Raw genomic sequence first — 22,460 nt, 5'->3', positions numbered from 1 at the left:
TTCTGCTTGTAAATATGAACTGTTATATTGCAATTTTTTAAAAAGGCATTTGTTACTAAAGTCTAAGACATGACATTTTAAGTCTTAAGTGTCATACCTACTAGATCCTAAATCGATCAGAGACTGTGCCTTCTGTATATTAGTACCACCAAACCCTCCTGCCATGGGACTGAAAGAACCAGGATGAGGCAATGCTGAAACAAAAAAGAAAAATAAATGGATACAAGTTAATAATCTACACTAAGAATTAGATTAGTGTATCCAGAATTGAGTATCTTACTGGGTTGTACTTACTTGAAGAGAAAGACATAGGTAAAGGCTGAAGGAGACTGGATGTTCCATTTGGCAATGATGATGTACTGATAGAAGGCATCAGAGGCGTAGAGATAATCAAGGGAGGAATCGAAGTCACTGCGGTCAACGATGACATGGGAGCTAAAGGTGCAATTGTAGGCACAGATGTTGGCATGGACAGATTTGGCATACTACCCATTCCTAAAGGAGAAATGAAATAACTATTATTAAACATTTAATGCTGCAGCATCATCCAAAGGCCTCAACTAAGAATGGATCCATTGTGCCTGGTAAATGCAATACACACTCAACGCAGGAGACCGTCAACGTGCAGAGGTGCCCATACTCTAAAATGTACGTTTACATTCAATTATAAGATCTATTTTTCTCCACACTTTGAACAGCTCTCATTCAAGCTTTCCAGCCACAGAGTATGCTGCATGCAGAAGAAAGCACAAATGAAGAAACAAACAACATGTGCTCAAAATATATTTAGCTAACGTTTCCAATACCCACCCTATAATGACTTCTCTAAAAGCCTCGTACTTCTAGCCCCTCGGGGACATAAAGTAACGGACTTTAAAGTTGTGACAATTTATGTACAGAAAAGCTGTCGCTGTTGCAGGACTGAATCCTGCTTGTCCTGAGCCTCTGTCCGCAGTATTCTTGGAGGAGAAATTCCATATATGGTGAAAACAAGGAAACGTCTCTAGCTAATGGATTTTTTTTTTTCCCAAATGAAGCTGTTGGAAGTTACTCAGGGCACTGGCATCATTTATTTAATGAATACTGGGGAAAATGGATCGACGGGCAGAATGCTGGGTGAGGTGGTAAACAATGCGTGATATTTTTTGCATGGCTCTGCAATTCATCACATGGCTATCAACGCTACATATTTACAAGTGTCTATACTTATGAAAATATACGTACACACACACTTTAGAGCTAGTCAAATAATTAAGAACAGTTGTGGAATAGATACATGTATACACATACTTTTATAATCTGTACACATACCTGGATGCATAGAATATATTTGTAGTCTGGCAGACATTATTTGGTTTATAAATGCTTCACAATATACAACATCATGCATACACAGAATCCCAGAATACACTAAGAGAGATTAAATCATAAGCTAAAGAGAAAATAAATATTGAAGTAGAGCTGATTGAGTACTATTAATTGAATCATTTGATGAACTTCAAAAATGTTTAAAATAAAACTATTCCTTGAGAGATTTTAAATATTTGCCTAGTTTTAGTTTTAAAGCATAATTCTAAAAGAGCAGAAGTTAGCATCTTTGAGAGAGAAGGAAAAAGAGTTCTAGGTCAAGGGGACAGCCTGTAGGTCACACGTAAGAACAGTTTTCATGCATTTTACAAGCCAAAAGTGTAATGATTTAGTCAGGTACTCCTGTGTGAATTACATTGTAGGCAGCTAATAAGCAACAAACAGCCAAAATTAAAGGATAATTCTTTAACAGCTTCAAAGAAATTTTTTTGCAAAGCTCTTTAGATCAGGGTATCCCTTTTGCAATCATTGTTTCTTTAATCAAATGATCTCATCTGTTAGATATAAATATGAATGTACCCTCAATACTTTTTTTTGTTTTTTGGTGACTCTCTCAACAACAGTAAATGTATTAAATATTCATAAGTACCAAAGCGAGCAGAAATTAACGGAGAGAATACGGGAGGTTGCTTCATGATAGGTGGGAGGACCACAGGCAAGTGTTGACCTTGTAATTTTAGTTTGATGAGTTTCATAGCTATGGAGAATTCCTGTTGATCCATCTTCCCGTCTTTGTTCAGGTCTGCAAGAGCCCTTAAAAAAACAGGGGGGAAGGAAACATTAATTTTCTCACTCAAAACTGAGTGCTTATATAATTTCATTTATTGCCTTATTATTCTATTTCCTGCTATCTTTTGTAGTTTAACCTGATATTGATTTTACAGAAAGTTATGAACGACCTTCCACAATGTGAAAACCCTTAGAACAGAGGTGGCCAATCTGTGGCTCCAGAGCCACATGTGGCTCTTCAGAAGTTAATATGTGGCTCCTTGTATAGTCACAGACTCTGAGGCTGGAGCTACAGGTGCCAACTTTCCCATGTGCCAGGGGGTGCTCACTGCTCAAACCCCTGGCTCTGCCACAGGCCCTGCCACCACTCCACCCCTTCCCAGGCCCTCCCCTGAGCCTGCCATGCCCTCGCTCCTTCCCCTATCCCCCCTCCCCCCGCCAGCTTCCTGCATGCCACAAAACAGCTGATTGGGAGGGAGGGAGAGGCGCTGATTGGCCTGCCGGTGGGTGGGAAGCGCTGGGATCCGGGGGGAGCTGATGGGGAGCTGCTCATGTATTACTGTGGCTCTTTGGCAAATTCTGGCTCCCTCTCAGGCTCAGGTTGGCCACCCCCGCCTTAGAAAATTGTAGATCTTAACTTTTTTGCGCAGAGTTGTTTTTGTTTATATATGCTAATACAGACCATCTGGCATCTTCTTATGTGACTCAATTTCTAAAAGTATCATACATTAAACACTCAGTGCCCAGGAAACTAGCAGACTGTTTGGCACAGTAGTACCTTCATGCCCTGTGTGCAACATTTACTGCATCAATTATGGCTCAGCACTAGACAAATAGATCACATTAAATGAAGATTAAATGAAGAGATTAATTCAAAAGACTAAAACATGGCACTTATTAAAAATCCTTAATATAGTTACATAGTATACCTACATACTTATGGATCACTATGTAGAATTCAATTAGTATGTGAATTTTATTTTTCAATTTTAACACACTCACACATCTCTCGTGGCACCTTCCCAAACTGAATATTATAAACAGTGAATAAATACAATGGACAGCTCATGCACTGTGAGAATATTCCCAAAAACTTCCACTTTCCTTGGAAGACTACTTCATAGAATCTAATAAATTTTACTGTCAGAAACTTTTCCGGATACTTAACAAATTTCCCTTTTCTTAATTTCATTCCATTGCTCCTAGTTCCCATATATCCCAACATATCATGAAAAAGAATTCCTATACTTTTTTTGTATTTACACCCTTTACATATTTGTAAATGTATCTTATTCACTTACATATCTCATTCATCATCTGCCAAGATAGATAGATATTATATATTATATACATACACACATACACACACACATATATATATACCCTAATGTTTCCTCATGAGTCAGTTCCACTACACCCTTAATTACTTTACAGGTCTCTTTTCTAAACTTCCTTTAGTGTGTCTGCATATTTCCAACAATGAAATGCCCAGGACAAAACGCAATATTCTGGTGTGCACTCAGAAATCACAAAGAGGGATTATTACCTCCCTATTTCATGAGCTGATGTCTCTTCCTATGTGGACTAAAACTCCAGTGGCTTTTTTCAGTTGCTATCTTACATTATAGTAACTCTACCATAGCCAATCCCAGGCCTGGTTGAAAAAGGAGAAGGGCTGGCGTCAGGTTCGAAGCTGGTCGTAAAAATTTACCATAAACTAACACTGTAAATCCTCAAATGAATGAAAATGAGGGACTGCAGGTTCAGATGATTTGGTCATGCCAAGCACAGTCCTGACAACTATGTAGATAAGAGAGTCCAACAGATCAAGATTAAAGGAAACAGAGATGCCAACTCAAGAAGAAGTGGTGGGATGTTATAAAGAAAGACACGTTAGCACCTGGTATAATATACAGCACTGAACAGAGCACTTTGGAGGAGAGGACTTGGAGAGCAGACCCTATTTGATGGAATTAATGCAAGGAAGATGATGATGTTACATAATAATATTAAATGCAATTTACTACCTATAACCCAAGCATACAACTTTAGGATTTATGTCTTCCCAGGTTTCTCCCTGTGTTTGGGCTATTTTCCACTCCCAATTTATTAGCAAGCATTTTTCCCCCAAGCTCAGTCTCATTTTATTATTTCTTGACCAGATTTCAAACCTCCCTAGTGACTCTACTGGTGTTTCAAATACTATACAGTTTAGTATCAAGCAGGAAATTCATTAACCTATTGTTTCTCTCTTTTTCCATGTTATTTAAAATGTTATGTAAGGCCTAACAATGAACTTTGCAGCACTCCACCAGATGTCTCCCCTAATTTGATATCCTGCTGTTTATCATTACCCTTTGTTTGCAATACTAAAGCCAGTTTTTAATCCTTGTGACAGTGCTCATGGTCGACCAATTTGAATTTTGTGAGTAGGATCAAATGCTTGAATAGAAAAGCAAGTGTGGCCACTATCCTGTAATCAGATCTGCTCAGACAGACCTATTCACCCAAGCAGAGCCACAATGAGTCTTAATTGCAGGATCAGGGCCTAAAGTGTGCATGTACTGTAGTCCCTTAAACCACTAATTATGTAAGAAATGCAATCAAGGCTGTCTGTCATTATTTGTTTTTTATACCTCCACATTCCTTTTTACTCAAGTTCCATTACAGTTTAATTTCTTCCACTATTATAACAGAGATTGAAGCTTAAATATAATGACAAGTATATATTGAAATAATTGAGTCCAGGCACCGTTCTTGTTTGACTCTTTTATATAATGTAGTTGGAAAGTGGTCTTTCAATTGGCAACATAAAACAAACCAAAATCTATACAAGTGAGCCAAGAATCTCCAATCATATATTAATTAATTATATTATATTATATTAAATTTGTTTTTAAAAGCCTTACCATATTTCAGCTAGGACTGATGATGGTAGACCTGACTGTAAGAAAAAGGTACGTGCTTGATCACCTGTGATAAAAGAAGAAAAAAACAAGTCTTGTATTAAAACTTTACAATAACGTCGGAGATATTTATTAAAGCCAGAACTTTCAAAAGAGCTCAGCATGTTGGGTGCTGAGCTCTTTTGAAAATTTAGAATTATGTAACAAGCTCGTGGTGATGGCAGTTTGCATGTACTAATGGACTTTGTAATCTTGGCTCCAAGAAGTGGGTAAAATGAGTTGTAAATAGCTGTTTTATAAGTCACAAATCAACAGCAGCCAAGAGCTTACAATGATACAATGTAAACGATGGAATATTCAGTCTCAGCCACGTTGACTGCTTTTTTGTTGGTGGTGGCAGTGAGGGGGAGAACAGTATATATTTTTTATTTCAGTCTAATTTGGTCCTCTACTATCTCTTCCATCTCTGGATAAAACTTTAAAAATAAACCCCATTCTGTACATAACACACAATTCTAGACAGACTTTTATTACTCAATATTTCCAGGAAGGGATATGATTTTTTATGCAAATCCACACCAAGTTTCACACTCAGTATGGATCACACTGTTAAATACATGCACAGTAAAACAAAAAAAATTTGTGTATGCACATTAGTCAGTTTTCAAGATTTAGCATTCGTGTTTATGTAGGAAAAAATAATCTTACATTCACAATGCATCTTTTATCTCAAAGTATGTTACAAACACGTAAGTGATCCTTCACCACTGAATTCCAGCCTTCTCTGGGATGGAACACAGCAGATTTTTAACAATGAACAGCACCACTACCCAACATTTTAGGAGAAGAAAATGTTCAATGCAACTGAAAATGCCAGAAGAACACAGGTAGGTAGAATGCAACTACCCAAATTGGAATTGGGGAAGGCACAGACGTTAATACTCAGCTACTTGTGATAAATTCCATAGGCTCTTTAATGAACACAAGTTGTCAGGACCTTAATTTTACATCTCATATGAAAGCATTAAAACTCCAGCAACACAGTGTCCCTCAACACCATTCAGAGGGAAGACTGCTACTTCCTCAATCACCAATGTCATTTGCTGCAGCAACTTCAAAAAATTTTCCTTGGCAGCCTACCATCCAAGCACTGACCTGGCCTAACTCTACTTAGCTTATGGAACTGGAAGGGATGACATCAAAAGGTGGTTGGCTGCATTAGTGCAGAGGTTAATAAGAAGGATATCCCCTTTTGCAGAGACATTCTATGCCAGATTTCAGATGAAACAAAGTTTATAAGCCTGTGACTGAAAGAGTTCATAATAAAAACTTATGCTTTATGGTCAAACAGCATGGCTATCAGTCATACAGCAAAAGAACAGCTGAACAAGGACGAAGGTTTTCAAACTGTTTTACACAGGTACTTTAATGCACACAGAAGTTAACGTATAACATAAATTAACCTGTAATATATCCTCCTATGGGTTTAAGGCTCTCAAACTGCTTGTCATGCTTTGCTCGCTCTTCAGAGGTGATAGCCCACATGTTTGGTCCTCCTAAAAAATAATACAATGAAAATATTTAAAAATAAACAAGTCTGTCAATTGGGAAATTAAACCTTTGTTTTTAAGAGAAAATTAGATCACGAGCTTCAGTGACACACCCTGCGCTCTTTGGCAAGAATACTTCTGAAACACAAACTTTCTTCCCAGATGTGTAAGTCTTAGCTGAATCAGTTCACCATCTGGCTTGTCTTATACCCTGCTTTGAAACAAGCTCCGCTGGTTTTTGAAAGCCGGGGCACAGCAGCTTCCTTCCACTGCTGATTGTTCACAGCTTATGCAGGAAGCATGTTGCTCATGCTGCTTTGTGTGAACCAAGTATTTCCTTGGTTCACTGGTAAATAAATAATGTTGTTTAAAGGCTCTCAGAAGGCTAATGCATTGCAGCTGCCAACTGCAGGACTTTTGCTACTTCTCCCCAACAGCGCAAAATCAAAATTGTTACTTTAAAACAAAAACTACTTTTGTTCTAAGAAGTGATGAAATTGTGTTATCATCTTTTAAACTTGATAGCATATAATTTCACTTAACCTTGAAAAAAAATTATATATAAAACAACGCCATCCCAAACTGACAATTACCTCTTCGGTTAGTCTACACATTTGTCATAATTATAACACCTGTTCTTTGTGTTGTGTTATATAGATTATAACAAGAGGGTGGATTTTCACAGCACCTAATTCCACCCTAGAAGGAATGGGATATGCATACGGGACGGATAAGCAATGGTTAGAAGTTACTAAGCAGAACGCAGATATTAAAATTTATTTTTAAAAACATGGCCAAGTGTGGGATAATCTTTTATTTGGGGGAACTTTTCATTCAATCTCAATTTTCATTCACCCAATCTGAAACCTGGCCAAAATTCTCAAGGAAAACACCAAAACCATCATCAAAGGTAATAAAAAATCCTAAAAATTAGCTCATAATTCACTATCAAGTTTCCATAAAACTATTCTATTGTCCCTCAAATAATTCCTCCTGCCCACTGAAAAACAAGTTTGAAAAAATAATTCCTTTAGTAAGACACTCAGCAAGTTGCTTTGGAAGTCTATACAATACTTCCAGTGCTTTGAAATTTTGTAAGTACTGCTCCAATTTCAAAATTGGGAACGTACTTAACTTTTTGCAGGGATCCCTCTGTGACAGGTTGCTCCCCCTCCCCCCACTCCAGGGTGCCACCTGATATACTGGGGTCCCACTGAGCCCACCCTTTCCACCAGCCTGGACTCCCACACCCTGTCCTGCTGTGCCAGGCCCTCAAGCCTTCTCCAGCACACACACACACAGGCAGGGACACACCCAGCTGCAGAAAGATACACAGACACTGAGATGAGCTGTGTGTGGGAAGACTCAGCTCGGGGATTGCCCAGCACTCAAGTGCATACCTCCTTTGGGATGCAAACCCAAAATTATATTTTGTCTTGCACTGCATAGAAATCTATACAGCTTAAGCTCATGAAATCCGCCCCCTCCCTCAATGTGGAGGAAGATATGCTCAGTTTTTTGCCTCCCCCCCGCACCCTCCAGTTATGAATGACACAAACTGGTTTTAGAACAAACAAAAACAAGTTTATTAACTACAAAAGGTAGATTTTAAGTGATTATAATGGATAGCACACAGTTCAAAGCAGATTTCTGAGCAAATGAAACAAAACACACAACCTAAACTCAATACACTAAATTAACTGGTTAATAGTAGCAAATCATCACCCAAAATGTTGTTTTATGCAGGTTGCAGAGTTTCTTGAAGGTAAACTGTACTGCTTGTAGCTTAAATCTCCAGGTATTCCTTTCACAGGCTAGACCTTTCTTGCCTGGGCTCAGCCCTTGGCCGCCCCAGCTTAGTTCCTTTGTTTCTTCAGGTGTTTTCAGCAGTTTTCCTTCTTGGGCAGGGAGCCAATGGAGAAGAACCAAGATTAGCTCACTTCCCAGCCTTAAACAGGATATGCATGATGGGAATCCTTTGTTTCCCAGTTTGACCCCAACCCCCTCTTAATGGAAAAACACTAGAAGTCCAAGATGTTGTCCAGTACCAGGTGACATGATCACCTGACCCTGCAGTGCCAAAGCAGCATCCCAGGAAACTTCTCAGGAAGGAGGGAGATGAGCATCTTCAAAGACCTATTGTTCCCCCAATGACCCATTCAGGCTGTTTGCATACTGTCTGGTGGTTGTTCCCCAGGTGAAAACACAGTTGTAACTGTTATAGTCAATATTCCTAAACTTCAGATACAGAAATGATACACGCATACAAATAGGATAATCATATTCAGTAAATCATAACCTTTCCAATGATACCTCACATGACCCATCTTGCATAAAACATATCTTAGTTATGCGATATTCATATCTTAAGCACATCTCTACGAAGAATACAGGGCAGAGGATCTCAACCTCCATCATTTTTGTTTTCCAAAAAGCCCTCCCAGTTTCCAGGTCTCACACCAAAATCAATAAGCATGAGGTTAACCTACACTTCAATATACGCTACCTCCTAACAGTGCTATTCACCTGTTGTCCCAGGAAACCGTACTCTGCTTGTGTGTATAAAGAAGGAGAGCTGGTCCTTTTTGACAACATCTTGTTAGGAACACAACTGCCCTGGTCTATTCTTTACTTCTGCTGCTTAATATGGAGAGAGTAATGGATAACCAATAGAAGGATAAGGAGATACGAGAGAGAAAGTATACAAACCACAACAATTCCTGCTGACAACAGCAAAAATTATAGAAGCAAGCATTACAGGTTCTAAATATATACGAGTGTGAAACATACACAAATAGTACGTAGTGTGTTTTGTGCTTACAGCAGTTTATTAGCCTGGCCAATATAGATCTATGTTCCTAAAGGCTCTGGCAATAAAGCACCATAAAAACTGCATGGCAGAGTGGTTAGAGGTACAGAAAATGATTGTAAAAAGCAACATCCCAAACCTTTCATCAGGCGGAACAACTGGTTCTACTGGGTTAGAGGCAGGCTGTGCTTGCTCTTGCAGTTGTGACAGGGGTGTCTGGAGTCAGTGGCAGGGTCGTCAGCTGGTGGTACTGAGCTGGTCTCATGCCTAGCTGCAATGGTATAACGAGTGTGGTCCCGAGTATAAGGAGCCCATGGAGCCCAATATTGCCACTGTGGTGGGAAGGGCATGGGTGGTGCCATCCAGGGGTTCATGCACCATGGGGCAGAACCCTCGGAGTAAGACAAGGCAGCTTTTCTATGACCTCTCGATTGGGGTCTGTGGACAGGAGATCTGATAAGGTGAAAATTCTCCCTGCAGCCCCGATTCCTCATCACTGGAGAAAAGCTGTGCGGACCTTGCCTGTGTGTCCAGAGAGAAGTAGGTGTTAAGCAGGGGTGACTGCAAGTTAGGTGGCACCAGGAGGTCCCTTAAGTGTGTGAATTGCAGTGCTGCAGTGCCCCTGTGAGGGGAGGGCTGAGCAAGAGGAATCTGTTGTGAGGAGGGATTCCTCTGCACCGGTGTCCCGAGCGTCCTGTCACTGCCGGCTAGCTCAAAGGCTGATGGTGCCGGGAGAGCGAGAAGAGCCTGTGGCGGGTCAGGCAGGCTAGTATACATCGGCACTGCTTCCACTGGGGTGCCAAACGGTGCGGTGTGAGAGGCAGGCAACTGAAAGCCTGAAGCCTCAGCACCAGGGGTTAGTGTGACCGCCGCAGCCGCAGGGAAGTTTCGCGCGGCACCAGAGGAGCCTGGCGCATCAAAGGTACTCAGCCGGGGGAGCACGGGGAGGGAAGTAGTACCTGGAGAAGGCTTGTCCCTGCGAATACCCTTTGCGAGTGAGAGAGACCGATGCTTTTTTAAAGTTTTCTTTTGTCTCTTTGAAGCAGGGGGGCTGCCACGGATAGTAGAGTCTGAGCCCGGGTCCGAGGCTGGTCCAAGAGATTTTTGCAGCAGGAGCAGTTTTAACCGCAGCTCCCTGTCTTTGCGTGCCCTGGATTTCACCTTGCTACAGTGGGCGCATTTTGGGGGACGTGGGACTCCGCCAAACATTTAATACATTTAGAGTGGCCATTTGAAAGAGGGATGGCATCATTACAATTAGAGCACCGCTTGACGCCAGGAGAGCCAGGCATGTTGGAAGCAGCTGCGCTGACAGGAACAAAAAAGGGTTTTTTTGTTTTTGTTTAAAAAAAAAAAAAAAAAAGAAGAGAAGAGAAGAGAAGAGAAGAGAAGAGAAGAGAAGAGAAAAAGGGTACCTATCTATTACTGGTAAGCTAAACTAAAAGGGAAAAAAGTTGAACAAGGGAGAGAAAAACTTCTCTAACAAGTCTGCTGAGCTCCAACTCAGGCCCGGAACGGTAGAGAAGGACTGAGGAGACCAGTCGCACATGCATACTATTAAGGTACGCTCTGCGCATGTGCAACTGGTACCAATACTGCTGTAAAAATCTCTGAGCGAACACGCAGGGACACATCAACACCTGGAGTGGAGCACTGTCATACATATAAAGGGAAGGGTAACAACCTTCCTGTATAGAGTACTATAAAGTCCCTCCTAGAGTAAATGGTGACTTCGCTGTAACTTGAAGTTTTGAAATCATGATACGAGGACTTCAGTAACTCAGCCAGAGGTTATGAGTCTATTGTAGGAGCAGGTGGGTGTGGTTCTGTGGCTTCCAACGTACACAAGGTCAGATTAGATGATTACAATGGTACCTTCTGGCTTTAAAGTCTATGGGTCTATGATCACACTTGTAATGATCGTTCCCTTGACCCGTTTAAGTGAAGGGAAATCAGACAAAGATCAAGCAAGAAATAATTTATTTGTTTTAAAGAACAGGAAATAATTTCAGTCCTTTTCAAATATTGCCTGAGGCAGACGGGTTGAAATTCCCTCTATGAGGACTTAATAGGCAGCAGTGGAACTCCTTGCCAGAGGACGTTGTGAAGGCCAAGACTATAACAGGATTCAAAAAATAACTACATAAATTCATGGAGGATAGGTCCTTCAATGGCTATAAGCTAGAATATGCAGGGATGGTGTTCCTAATCTCTGTTTGCCAGAAGCTGGAAATGGGCGACAGGGGATGGATCACTTGATAATTACCTGTTCAGTTCATTCCCTCTGGGGCACCTGGCATTGGCCACTGTCAGAAGACAGGATACTGGGCTAGATGGACCTTTGGTCTGACCCAGTATGGCCGTTCTTATGTTCTTAGTCCAGGACCAGTGCTTCAACCATTTATTAATTCGTAAAGTATAAGTTCTAGTCTATTGAAGCATTTCTAACTCTGGCAGGTTATAACATATCAGACCTTGAAAAGTCACACCATTCTGATTAGTACCTTGCTTCCCTGCAAAGTCTCTTCGGTTCAGACATGATTTCAACTGCTTACCTCTCATGAGCTATCAACATTCATTGTTAATGTTTTGGAAATCCAAGCTGTTTCAAGAGGTATAAAGCACTGTTTTTTAGTTCTGATAGTTTGAAAGTCTGTTCTAATTCTTTAAAATATTGTGCATGAAAAATGGCACACTAGCCTATTTGAAATTGATACTTTGCAATTCTACATAGTCCTTCCTATTCTAGGGCCTCAAAGTGTTTTACAAAACTCTAAAAGAATTAATCCTCACGTTACCCTTGTAATGAATCAAATGTTATCTTCATTTTACAAATGAGGAAACTGAGGGCAGATAGGTTAAGTGATTTCCCAAAGATCACAAAAAGTCTGTGGCAAAATCTGGAACCCAGTCCTGTGCTTTAACCAATAAAACATAATTGAACCCCAGTTAACATATGTGGAATTACAGCCACATTTACCTTCTTTAAATAAGCTTTCTTTCATGACCTTTAATAAATATTGTTGAGGTAGAATTATTTCTTCTAACCCTATTTGTCAGGCTACTCCTATAACATAAGGATGAATATCCTTCTGAGAAATAACATTTCACTTCTTAATTTTTTCCTCCTAATTTTCCTTCAGTTAAGTTATGCATTTTAAATTTATGAAGACTACCCCTAGAATAGTCTTCTGGGGAAAAAAAAACAAGAACCAATATTGATACCGACTTAAAAACTTTACTTTATCAAGCCCCCTACATCCTTCTCTGAGTTGTGAAGGATATGTACTAAGGTTATAACAACCAACCAGAATGCACTTTTATGTGGAAAACCATGATTAAATTGAGTCTTCCTGACTAGTGATTTAAATCATGATTTAAATCAAATCCACCCTATAGAATAATCATGACTGCAGAAGAAATTGGGAGCCTAGCAGCAAAGAGTCTTGAAAATGTAAAAAGCCTCTTACTGGTAGCCAGCTACTTCCCTGGAGGACGGGTAGCTACACAGCAGCCTGTACTGGTGGCAACAGGGCCACAGCATTTGCCTTTCCATTTAAGAGAAGTCTTCATATTTCTCAGACTTTCAGAAGAGTGATTTCTTTGTTGATGGTAAGATGTTATTTTTTGCCACTTAGCTCTATTTATAATTAAAACTATACTTGAGTAAGCTATGAATTTAATTAATTCCCCAGACATCATAATTCTAAATTGGAGATGAGTTCCTGGTCCACGTGAGTCATGATAATCAGTAATTATATAATGCTTTTTAACTTCAAAAAGTATAACATTAAGCCTCACAATACCCCTATGAAGTTAGTTAATTAAATATTATCCCCATTTTACAGATGGAGAAACTTCAGTACAGAGAGACTCAGTGTCTTGTCTGAAGCCACACAATGGGTATGTCTACATTCCACAGTTAGCTCGGACAATTGGCATCCCGGACTGAATATTTGTGTTAGTCTAGCCTTAGTATGAGCATTCCCACAGCAAAGCCCTACCTGCGTCCTCACTATTTCCGCACTCGCCCACGTGTGTCAGGGCATAATCCACGGTTATTTGTTCTGAGACATTCTAGGATTCTTTCCCAAGCAATTGTGTTAACTGTGGAAGAACTTGTCTGTCTCTCAAAAGGAACTGTGGGAAGGGCATTGGAGGACTATCAGCACTCAAATGATCTTGCCTGCTTCCTCACTGCAAAGCGGATGGGTTCTAGCCTGAGCAAAAGCACAGTCCAAGCTTTAACCGACCCTCCCCCCTTAGCCAAGTAAACAAGCACAGGTTCAAGGCACAAATATGCACGTGCCTTGAGGGCTGTGTGTGCATACTAGGGGGCTTTTGTTTGGTAAAAACACATGTAAGAGAATGGGCTGAGGCATGGTCTACACTTAAAACTTAAGTTGACATAGCTACTGTGGTCACGGGTGTGAAAAAAATCCACCCCCCTGAAAGCCATAGTTATGTTGACCTAAGCCCCGGCACAGATGCAGCTAAGGCAACAGAAGAATGCTCAGGGAGGTCGAGTTCCTATAGTGGCAGAAAAACCCCTTCAGTCGCTGTAGTCTGTGTCTACATCACAGGGTTACAGCAGCATAGGTACGGCACCATAACTATGCAGCTGTACTGTAAACAGTCTATAGTATAGTGACTATATATATGTATATATAGTATATGACTATAGTATAGACATGCCCAATGAATGAGATCTTAACTTCCAGTCCCCTGCTTCAATTACCTGTCCACGCTGCCTTGTCCTGTCTATTGACTCCAGAGAGTATTACTTATATTACCACAGCACCTAGGAGCCCTTTGTGGTAGGTGTTGTACAAACAGAGAACAAAAAGATGGTCCCTCAAAGAGCTTACAATCTGAGTAATTTATTATACCACAGAGAATGACTAGCTAGGTCCTTCCCATCTACGGTTCCATGAGCTATTGGGACAAATCTATTAGTTCCAAACTTTCCCTCATCTGTGTTTGTAACTTCTCTTACCACAGAATTCTCTAATACAAATTTAGTGCTGTCTCATTAAAACATGCCTATAACTGGAATGTAGAAGTTGTAGATGTAAATCTCTTTCCTGTCTTGGGCAAAAGAACTAAATGTCTTGATAGCAACGGTTCTGTTCCACCTTGTGTTTAGCTGTGACACTCTGAGTTAGTTTCCCAGATTTGAAGGAGAAGCTTGAAAGCTTGTAAAGCTGTGTAAGCTTGAAAGCTTGTCTTTCACCAACAGAAGTTGATCCACCTTGGCACTCACCTTGTCTCTTTGACAGCAACAGAACATTTACTGTTATTCTGAGGAATATGCACTTTTCAATAGCCTTTTGTCATTTTCAACATGCAACTCTCCCCCCTCTTTCTTTTCCCCATTCTTAAAACTGATTACATAATGGTGTACTCACTCAATGGCAAGCACTTATTTAATTAAAGAACCACAGAATTAGAGAAATGAAGGACTGGAAGGCACCCGGAGAGGCCACCTAGTCCAGCCCCCTGTGCTGAGGCAGGACCAAGTAAGCCTAGACCATCCTTGACAGATGTTCGTGTAACCCTGTTATTAAAAAACCTCCAATAACTGGGATTTCACAACCTTCCTTGGTAACCTATTCCAGTATTTAACCATCCTTATAGTAAGAAAGATTTTCCTAATATCTAACCTAAATCTCCTTTGCTGTAGAGTAAGCCAATTACTTCTTGTCCTATCTTCAGTGGACATGGAGAACAATTGATCACCGTCCTGTTTATAACAGTCCTTAACATATCTGAAGACTGGTATGAAGTCCCCCTTCCCTCATCTTTTCTCAAGATTAAATATGCCCATTTTTTGAAACCTTTCCTCATACGTGAGGTTTTTCTAAACCTTTTATGATTTTTGTTGCTCTCCTCTGCACTCTCCCCAATTTATCCACATCTTTTCTATAGTGTGGTCTCGAAAACTGGACACGGTACACCAGCTGAGACCTCATCAGTGCCAACTATAGTGGAACAATTACCTCCTATGTCTTACATACAACACCCCTGTTAATACACACCAAATTAGCCTTTTTCACAACTGCATCACATAGTTGACTCATATTGAATTTGTGATCCACTCTAACTCTCTGGTCCTTTTCTCCAGTACTATTGCCTCCTACTGTGAATGCTGTTTTGAATCCTAATCCTCTCCTCCAAAGTGCTTGCAACCCGTTCCAGCTTGGTGTCATCTGCAAATTTTATATGCAAACTCTTTACTCCACTATCTAAGTCATAAATGAAAATATTGAATAGTACCAGATAAAGGACAGTCTTCTGAGGGATGCCACCAGGTATGTTCCCCTCAGTTTAACAGCAAAATATTGACAATATTGACAATTACTCTGAGTATAGTTTTTTAACCAATTGTGCACCCAGATTACATAATTTCATCTATTCTAAACCACATTTCCCTAGTTTGTTTATGGGAATGTCATGTTGGATTGTATCAAAAGCCTCACTAAAATCAAGATATACCACATCTACTGCATCCCTTTAAGTTCCCGTTATGGCTGCGCAGCCGCCTCTTAAGCCCCGCAGAGGGGCTCAGTGCTGGGATGGGGAGAGATGCCTCCCTCCCAGCACAGCCCTGCCGCGGCGCCTCTCCCCACCAGCCCCAGCACCAACCTACCACAGCACCTGTCCCGGACTTGTGGCAGCTGGGGGAGAGGCGCCTCTCCCGCCCCAGCCCAGGTGCTGCTGTGAGGAAAGCGAGCTGGGGGGGGGGGGGAGGGAAGAAGTCCTCTCTCCCCGCCACAGCTCCTGGGCAGCCTGCACCTCAAACCCCTCATCCCCGCCCCTCACAGAGCCCACACCCCCAACCAGAGCCCTCACCCCTCATGCACCCCAACTCCCTGCCCCAGCCCAGAGCCCCCTCCTGCACCCAAAACCCCTCCATCCCTGGCCCCACCCCAGAGACCGCACCCCCAGCCAGAGTCCTCACCCCCCACCCCAACACCAACCCTTTGCCCCAGCCCTGAGCCCCCCCACTCTGAATCCCTCGCCCCCTCCTCATGAATTTTGTTATGTGCATCAATATGGAGGTGATGCGTCACACATCACCTCCATATTGGTGCACGTAACAAAATTTATTCCGCACATGCGTGGGAAAAATTAGAGGGAACACTGGCCAGTACCCTGTCAAAGAAGGAAACTGGTATGACGTGACACAATTTGGTCTTGACAAATCCAAGTTAGTTCTTATTTATCACTAACTTATTTTTATCTACAGGGCAGAACACAATTTCTCTTGTGGTGGCACCCTGCAGCTAGGGTCCCATTGTGGCACTGTATAAACACAGAGCAAAAATACGATCCCCTTCCCAAAGGGTTTACAATCCAACTAATTTTTTTTTGCTTTTTATGTAACTGCATTCACCTTTTTATTTCATTAGTGTTTTGTTTTTTCATTCTCTTGTAGCAACAAGAACATCTATAAAAGTATCACCATTAGAACCTTCTTCATTTTCTTCCATTTCTCGCATACTTTGGTAATAAATAACTTGAAAACTCATTCCACACTGTTTTATGAAAGCCCATTCTGAACCAAGAAACAGTATTTCTCCTTGGAAAGCTGTAGTTATTATTCTAGTCAACAATGCTTGCAGACCAAGACTACTCTGAAATCAAATTTAACTTTTTCTGTTCCTTGTCTCTTGCCTCAATATATTGGTACACATACCAGGTCGAACCTAACGTCTGTCCATCTCTGGACTTCAAGCACTACCACACATAAGAAAATCAGGTGGATCTTCAGACAAACTTAAGTACCTTTATCTCAGCTTTAGAAAGCAACTGCTATTATCCACTACTGAGAGAGAATAATTCTCATTTAGGGCAAATGCAGCAGATGATTCTAATCACACTGACATGCCTCAGCTAGTCTCCAGGACACCCAAGTAAGGCTAACATTATTAGACTGAACTCTATTTTCAATTAGTAAAATCCAAGTCAAGTCATGGGCTTGGATAAGTGTGGAAAATGAGTAAGTTATGTGTATTTTATGAATATCAGATGCATCTCAGTTAACCTGTGTGATATTATCCTCCCTGACTGTAAGGTGTTAAACCAAAGGAGGCTGTTGGAGGAAAACAAACAGGAAAGGAAGCAACAGTAATATAAGGCTGTGGTTCTCAATCCCTGGTCCAGGGATCCTTAGGGGTCTGCCAGTATAATCAAGAGGGTCTGTGAACTGACTGGTCCCTCCCAGAGGTGACGCATGGGGGGCCAAAGGGGGGAGAACCATGCGGGGTCACATCCTGCCCTCCACCCCGGAGTTTTCTGCCTTCCGAGGAGACTAGGGTTGCCAACTTTCCAATCGCACAAAACAGAACACTCTTACCCTGCCCCCTTCCCCAGAGGCCCAGCCCCTTCTCTGAGGCCCCACTCCCCATTCACTCCATTCCCCTTCCCTCTGCACTTGCTCTCCCCCACTCTCACTCACTTTCACCAGGCTGGGGCAGGTGTTTGGGGTGCAGGACGGGGCTCCGGGCTGGGGAAGGGGGTTGGGGTGCGGGCTGCTGTCTCAGGGAGGCAGTTTGGATGCAGGAGGGGCTCAGGGCTGGGGCTGGGGGCTGGGGTGCAGGATGAGATGTGGGGTGCGGTCTCCAGGAGAGTTAGGGTGCAGGAGGAGGCTCAGGGCTGGGGGTTGAGACTCGGGAGGGGGTTTGGGATGCAAGCTCCGTCCAGGTTGCACTTACCTCAGGTGGCTCCTGGAAGCGGCTGACATGTCCCTCTGGCTCTTAGGTGCAGAGGTGGCCGGGGGCTCTGTGCGCTTGCAGAATCATTGGCCGGAAACCTCTGAGAGGTTCCCAGCCAATGGGAGATGCGGAGCCAGCGCACGGAGTGAGGGCGGTGCACAGAGTCCCCCTGGCTGCCCCTGCACCTAAGGACTGTAGGGACATGCCGGACGCTTCTGGGAGCCATGTGGAGCCAGGGCAGACAGGGAGCCTGCCTTAATCCTGCTGTTCCGCCAACTGGACTTTCAGTGGCCCTGTCAGCGGTGCTGACCAGAGCCGCCAGGGTCCCTTTTCAACCAGATATTCCTATCGAAAACCAGACACCTGGCAACTCTAGAGGAGACCCATCCAGTGGGGCTTCCACAAACTCTGCCCCCCCAGAGCAATGGGAATGGGCAAAGCCTCTGGACACCAAGCAGCGAGGAGGCAGCAGCTCCCCCTAGCAACTGCACTCACCACGTGTCTGTGCATTGCGGGGAGGAAGGAAGCAGCAGGATGGCTGGCTGTGGGCTGAGGTCCCCACCCCCGCTACATGGAGCTAGTTCTTCTTCCCTGCTGCTGCAGTCCCAGCACTTCCCAATGCCGGCTTTGCAGAACGCCCACTGAAGTGAGTCAGGGGTTGGAAGAGGCACTTCCTCCCCGAGTCCTGCCATGCAAGGCTGGCCTAGCCCCCATATCTGGAACATTCCTCTCCAGTTGCCTCTGGTCCCTCCCCTGCAACCATAGCTGCTGGATCCTGCCCACCCAGGCCCGTCAGGTAAGTGGAGACGGCAAGCTCCTCTTGCGGGGCCTCAGAGACTGGCTGGGCCAGGGGAGGGGGAGAAGATTGCAGGGAGGCACTGATGGGCTGACACTGTGTCCCAAACCTGGGCTAGCCGCACTGCCACCATGACAGGGAGTGCAACACTGCCTCCCACCTCGAGTGAGAGGCTGCAGGTACCCCCTCCAGCACCCCCAAATACCCCTCCCAGTACACCCACCCTTCCAGCACTCCCTAATACCCCTCCCAGTACATCACCCCAGCATTCCCCCAAATATCCCCTCGCAGTACACACGCTCCTCCAGTCCTTTCCCAAATACCCTCTGCTAGTAAACATACATCCCTCCAATACTCCCATATATCACCTAGCAATGCTGTAATTTATCATTAATATCAGGTAAACTGTCAATATTTTAATTTGATGTGTTTTTTGTTGATCTGCTAAAATAATAATAATTTCTCTATAGTAATATTTGTGATAACTACTAAAATAACATGAAAGAAACAAATAATGAGAAACAAAATAATGAGGGGGTTTGGGGGATCTGCAGGTTTGTCTGTTTAAGTTTAGGGGTTCCTCGTTAAAAAAAGGCTGAGAACCACTGAGGTAAGGTACAGTCCAAGAGAATACCAAGTGTCCCTGAGGAAACAATGGAGAAGCTATTAATTGGGCAATACCCCTTGCCTGGCTCCAGCTAGGCTGGGAAGGTTTATTCTTCCTAGATCAAAACCCAGGATGGCTGTGTCTACACTGCCGCTTCCAGCGCTAAAACTTCAGTCGTGCAGGGGTGTGAAAAAACACACTGAAAAGCACTAGTATAGAAAGCGCTTTATCACCAGAAGCCGCACTCCCAGTGATAAAACTACCACCACTCGTTGGAGGTGGGGTTTTTTAATTGCCAGGAGAACTCTCCCCTGGCAATAAAGTATATCTATGCTGGCTACATCACAGCACTGCCACAGCTGCGCTCTAACGTGGGCAGTGTAGACATACCTTCCCTACCCGGCCCTCCATACGGTTCTGCAAGCCCGAGGTGGCCCTTGCCCACCCCTGAACTAAAGGTGCAGATTTCACATAGTAGACTGCAAACTCTCTGAGGTGAATCTCCTTAAGTTTACGTAGCATTGTTCCTCCCTTGAGTGCAGGGAAGAGGGAGCAAAGTTTGCTGTGGTACAGATTGAGAATCAGTTCAGCTCCCCAAATCAGCAAATTTTTGAGATCCGGAGACTCTGTACCTCAATGCTGCTTCTCTGCCCCCTACAGCCTTTTCCCAGCGCCCAAGTGGACTGAAGGGGTGGGGGGGCAGTGTGTGAAGACAAAGCACAAGACTGTATTAACTTTAAGCACCGATTCACCACAGGGACAGCGAGGGGACAATAACTGGAGATAAACTAGCCCTGAATCACAAGAACGGTTTCCATGGAATTTGGGGTGGGGAATACTGCCAAAGAATCAGTACTTTAAAAATAAAAAACGAAACGAAAAAAGCCCAACAACAGGAAAAATAAAACAGGACTCCACTAAGTTTCTATCTAAGTCCCATCTGTCCAGTGAAGTGGAAAAGACAATGTGGTACTCATCTTGTTTTGCCTAAGAATTCATGTATGCAACACATGGATTTATTTTGTTCTTACTTCTACTACTATACTAATTTTTAAAGCAATACTGAAACATTACTTCTGGATGCAGCTATAGTTGCCATTTACAGTATAACAGTGTGTTGGTCAATAGCACACTAATGGTTTTACACATTTCATTGAAAACATCCATAACATGGCTGTATAACTAAATTTTTGTCCTATAGTTAAGACTCAAAATATTTATATTTTGCATATAAAACACCTTATCCTAATTACCCTAATTTACCTTAATAGTTGTGAATTTCTAAATTAGCTACTAGAAACTCTTAGTTTTTCTTAAATTTATCACCTCAAACAACAAACCAGACAAATTGCACATTTTTTACCCAGCTGTCAGATCTTCCCCCACTTGGCAGACAGAGCGTGCTTTGCCTCTAACCATCCCTTTTCATTTTTGGGCAGCTTTAATTATAGCAATGAAGTCACCAGGTAACATAGCATAAAAGCTTCCAGTTTCTCAGCAGATTTAGCAATATGTTTCTTTAAGGCAGACTATTTTCTTTAGAAACAAAGTGATCCAACTCACTAACACATAGTCAGAAGTTGCATAGCATCTTTTAAAGTTTTATCTGGAGTATGTCTTTGAAAGGAAACTGAAAGAAACATGAGCTTCTGCATTATTTGGCATGACAACAAAACAAAATCAAGAGGGAAAATATTTAAGATTTATCTGCATATTTTGAGCACATTCTGCATTGATTATGAATAATCAATTAATTGAAATATTTTAGTTTAAACTAAATAATATTTACCATATCTAAATTAAAACATATCAAAATCCCATGCCATATTATACAACTTCAAATACCTATTCTGTTAATTAATGGTTACTTAGTTTATTCCTCATCTGAAGTCATTCAGTATTCAAAATACAGTCACGTATCGGCATGTAATAACCCCTTAAATGATCTAAAATTACTAGATGCTCCAGGCATATGTGCACTCTTAATTATACTGCAGTACAAACTTGTGCTGAATTCCTAGAGTATAGACTATACATCAGAAGTTATAAGCAACAGTATATATGCTACAGCAAGTTGACCAAAACATTGAGGCATATGTTGCAATCAGTTAATTACTAATAATGTTGATATTAAATATAAAGACAAAGAAGAACTCTCCGAACCACATAAATGAACCCAGATCAAGCTACTTACCATTCATGGCTGTGGGAAACTGAGCCATCATGGTCCTGAATGTGCCTTGCTAGCTCTTAGCCATCTGCAACATAAAAACATTGTCCCATTAATAATGGAACAAGGGCAGAACACAGCTTAGTGCTCCTGCTGAGCAGAGGGAATGTCTGTCCTCTTCGGCTCACACTTCCGGAAGCAAACAATGCAGGGCTTCAAGCTGCTACTGAACATACTGAATTTGCATTTGGAAGTAGGTGGGAGATTTCTGTAGGTGGGAGATTTTTATTTGGTATGCAGTGCAGTCTTGAACCTAGGAGCACATTCTTAAAGGAAAACGGCATTCACTGTACAGTGTGTACTGCATAAAATATACACACGCACACTGGAACATATACTGTACAGACCAATCCTTCACTGGAAGGAGGATGGACTAGACAACCTAACAGATTTTTTTTTAGCTTGAACTTCCATGATTTACATTAATATTTATCAAAATTAAAATTATAGTTGTCATACTTGGAAATAATACTTCTGTTAATAAAATATTGGATAAATAACTTTCTACAGAACTTACAAAAGCATGATTAGTGGAAATGACCCTGCATACTTCATTCTGTAAAATAACTAGCTCTAATCAAATCATGCAGCATTCTATTTTCCAGCATATAAAACAATATTGTTATAAAGTCAATTATTTTTATTATAAAAAGAAAAGGAGGACTTGTGGCACCTTAGAGACTAACCAATTTATTTGAGCATGAGCTTTCGTGAGCTACAGCTCACTTCATCCTCTTTTCATGAGCTC

The 22,460-nt window shown here is 42.0% G+C and overlaps 1 protein-coding gene across 4 annotated transcripts in view; it reads right to left on the bottom strand.

Moving 5' to 3' along the window:
• ITSN2 (intersectin 2) overlaps positions 1-22,460 on the bottom strand; it is a 129,860-nt gene that overhangs the window by 92,505 nt on the left and 14,895 nt on the right. For all 4 annotated transcript variants that reach the window (XM_048845652.2, XM_048845654.2, XM_048845657.2 and 1 more), the window contains exons 2-7: positions 21,677-21,740; positions 6,467-6,559; positions 5,007-5,070; positions 1,958-2,121; positions 295-495; positions 98-194 (exon numbers count right to left, since the gene is read on the bottom strand). In XM_048845652.2, the coding sequence (XP_048701609.1) occupies positions 98-194; positions 295-495; positions 1,958-2,121; positions 5,007-5,070; positions 6,467-6,559; positions 21,677-21,707 (650 nt within the window). In that variant the 5' untranslated portion in view covers positions 21,708-21,740. The remainder of the gene's footprint in view (positions 1-97; positions 195-294; positions 496-1,957; positions 2,122-5,006; positions 5,071-6,466; positions 6,560-21,676; positions 21,741-22,460) is intronic.

This window comes from Caretta caretta, chromosome 3, assembly GCF_965140235.1.
Source record: "Caretta caretta isolate rCarCar2 chromosome 3, rCarCar1.hap1, whole genome shotgun sequence".
Classification (NCBI taxonomy): domain Eukaryota; kingdom Metazoa; phylum Chordata; order Testudines; family Cheloniidae; genus Caretta; species Caretta caretta.
Note: the sequence above shows the minus strand (reverse complement) of the source record. Positions and strands in the feature narration are given on the sequence as shown.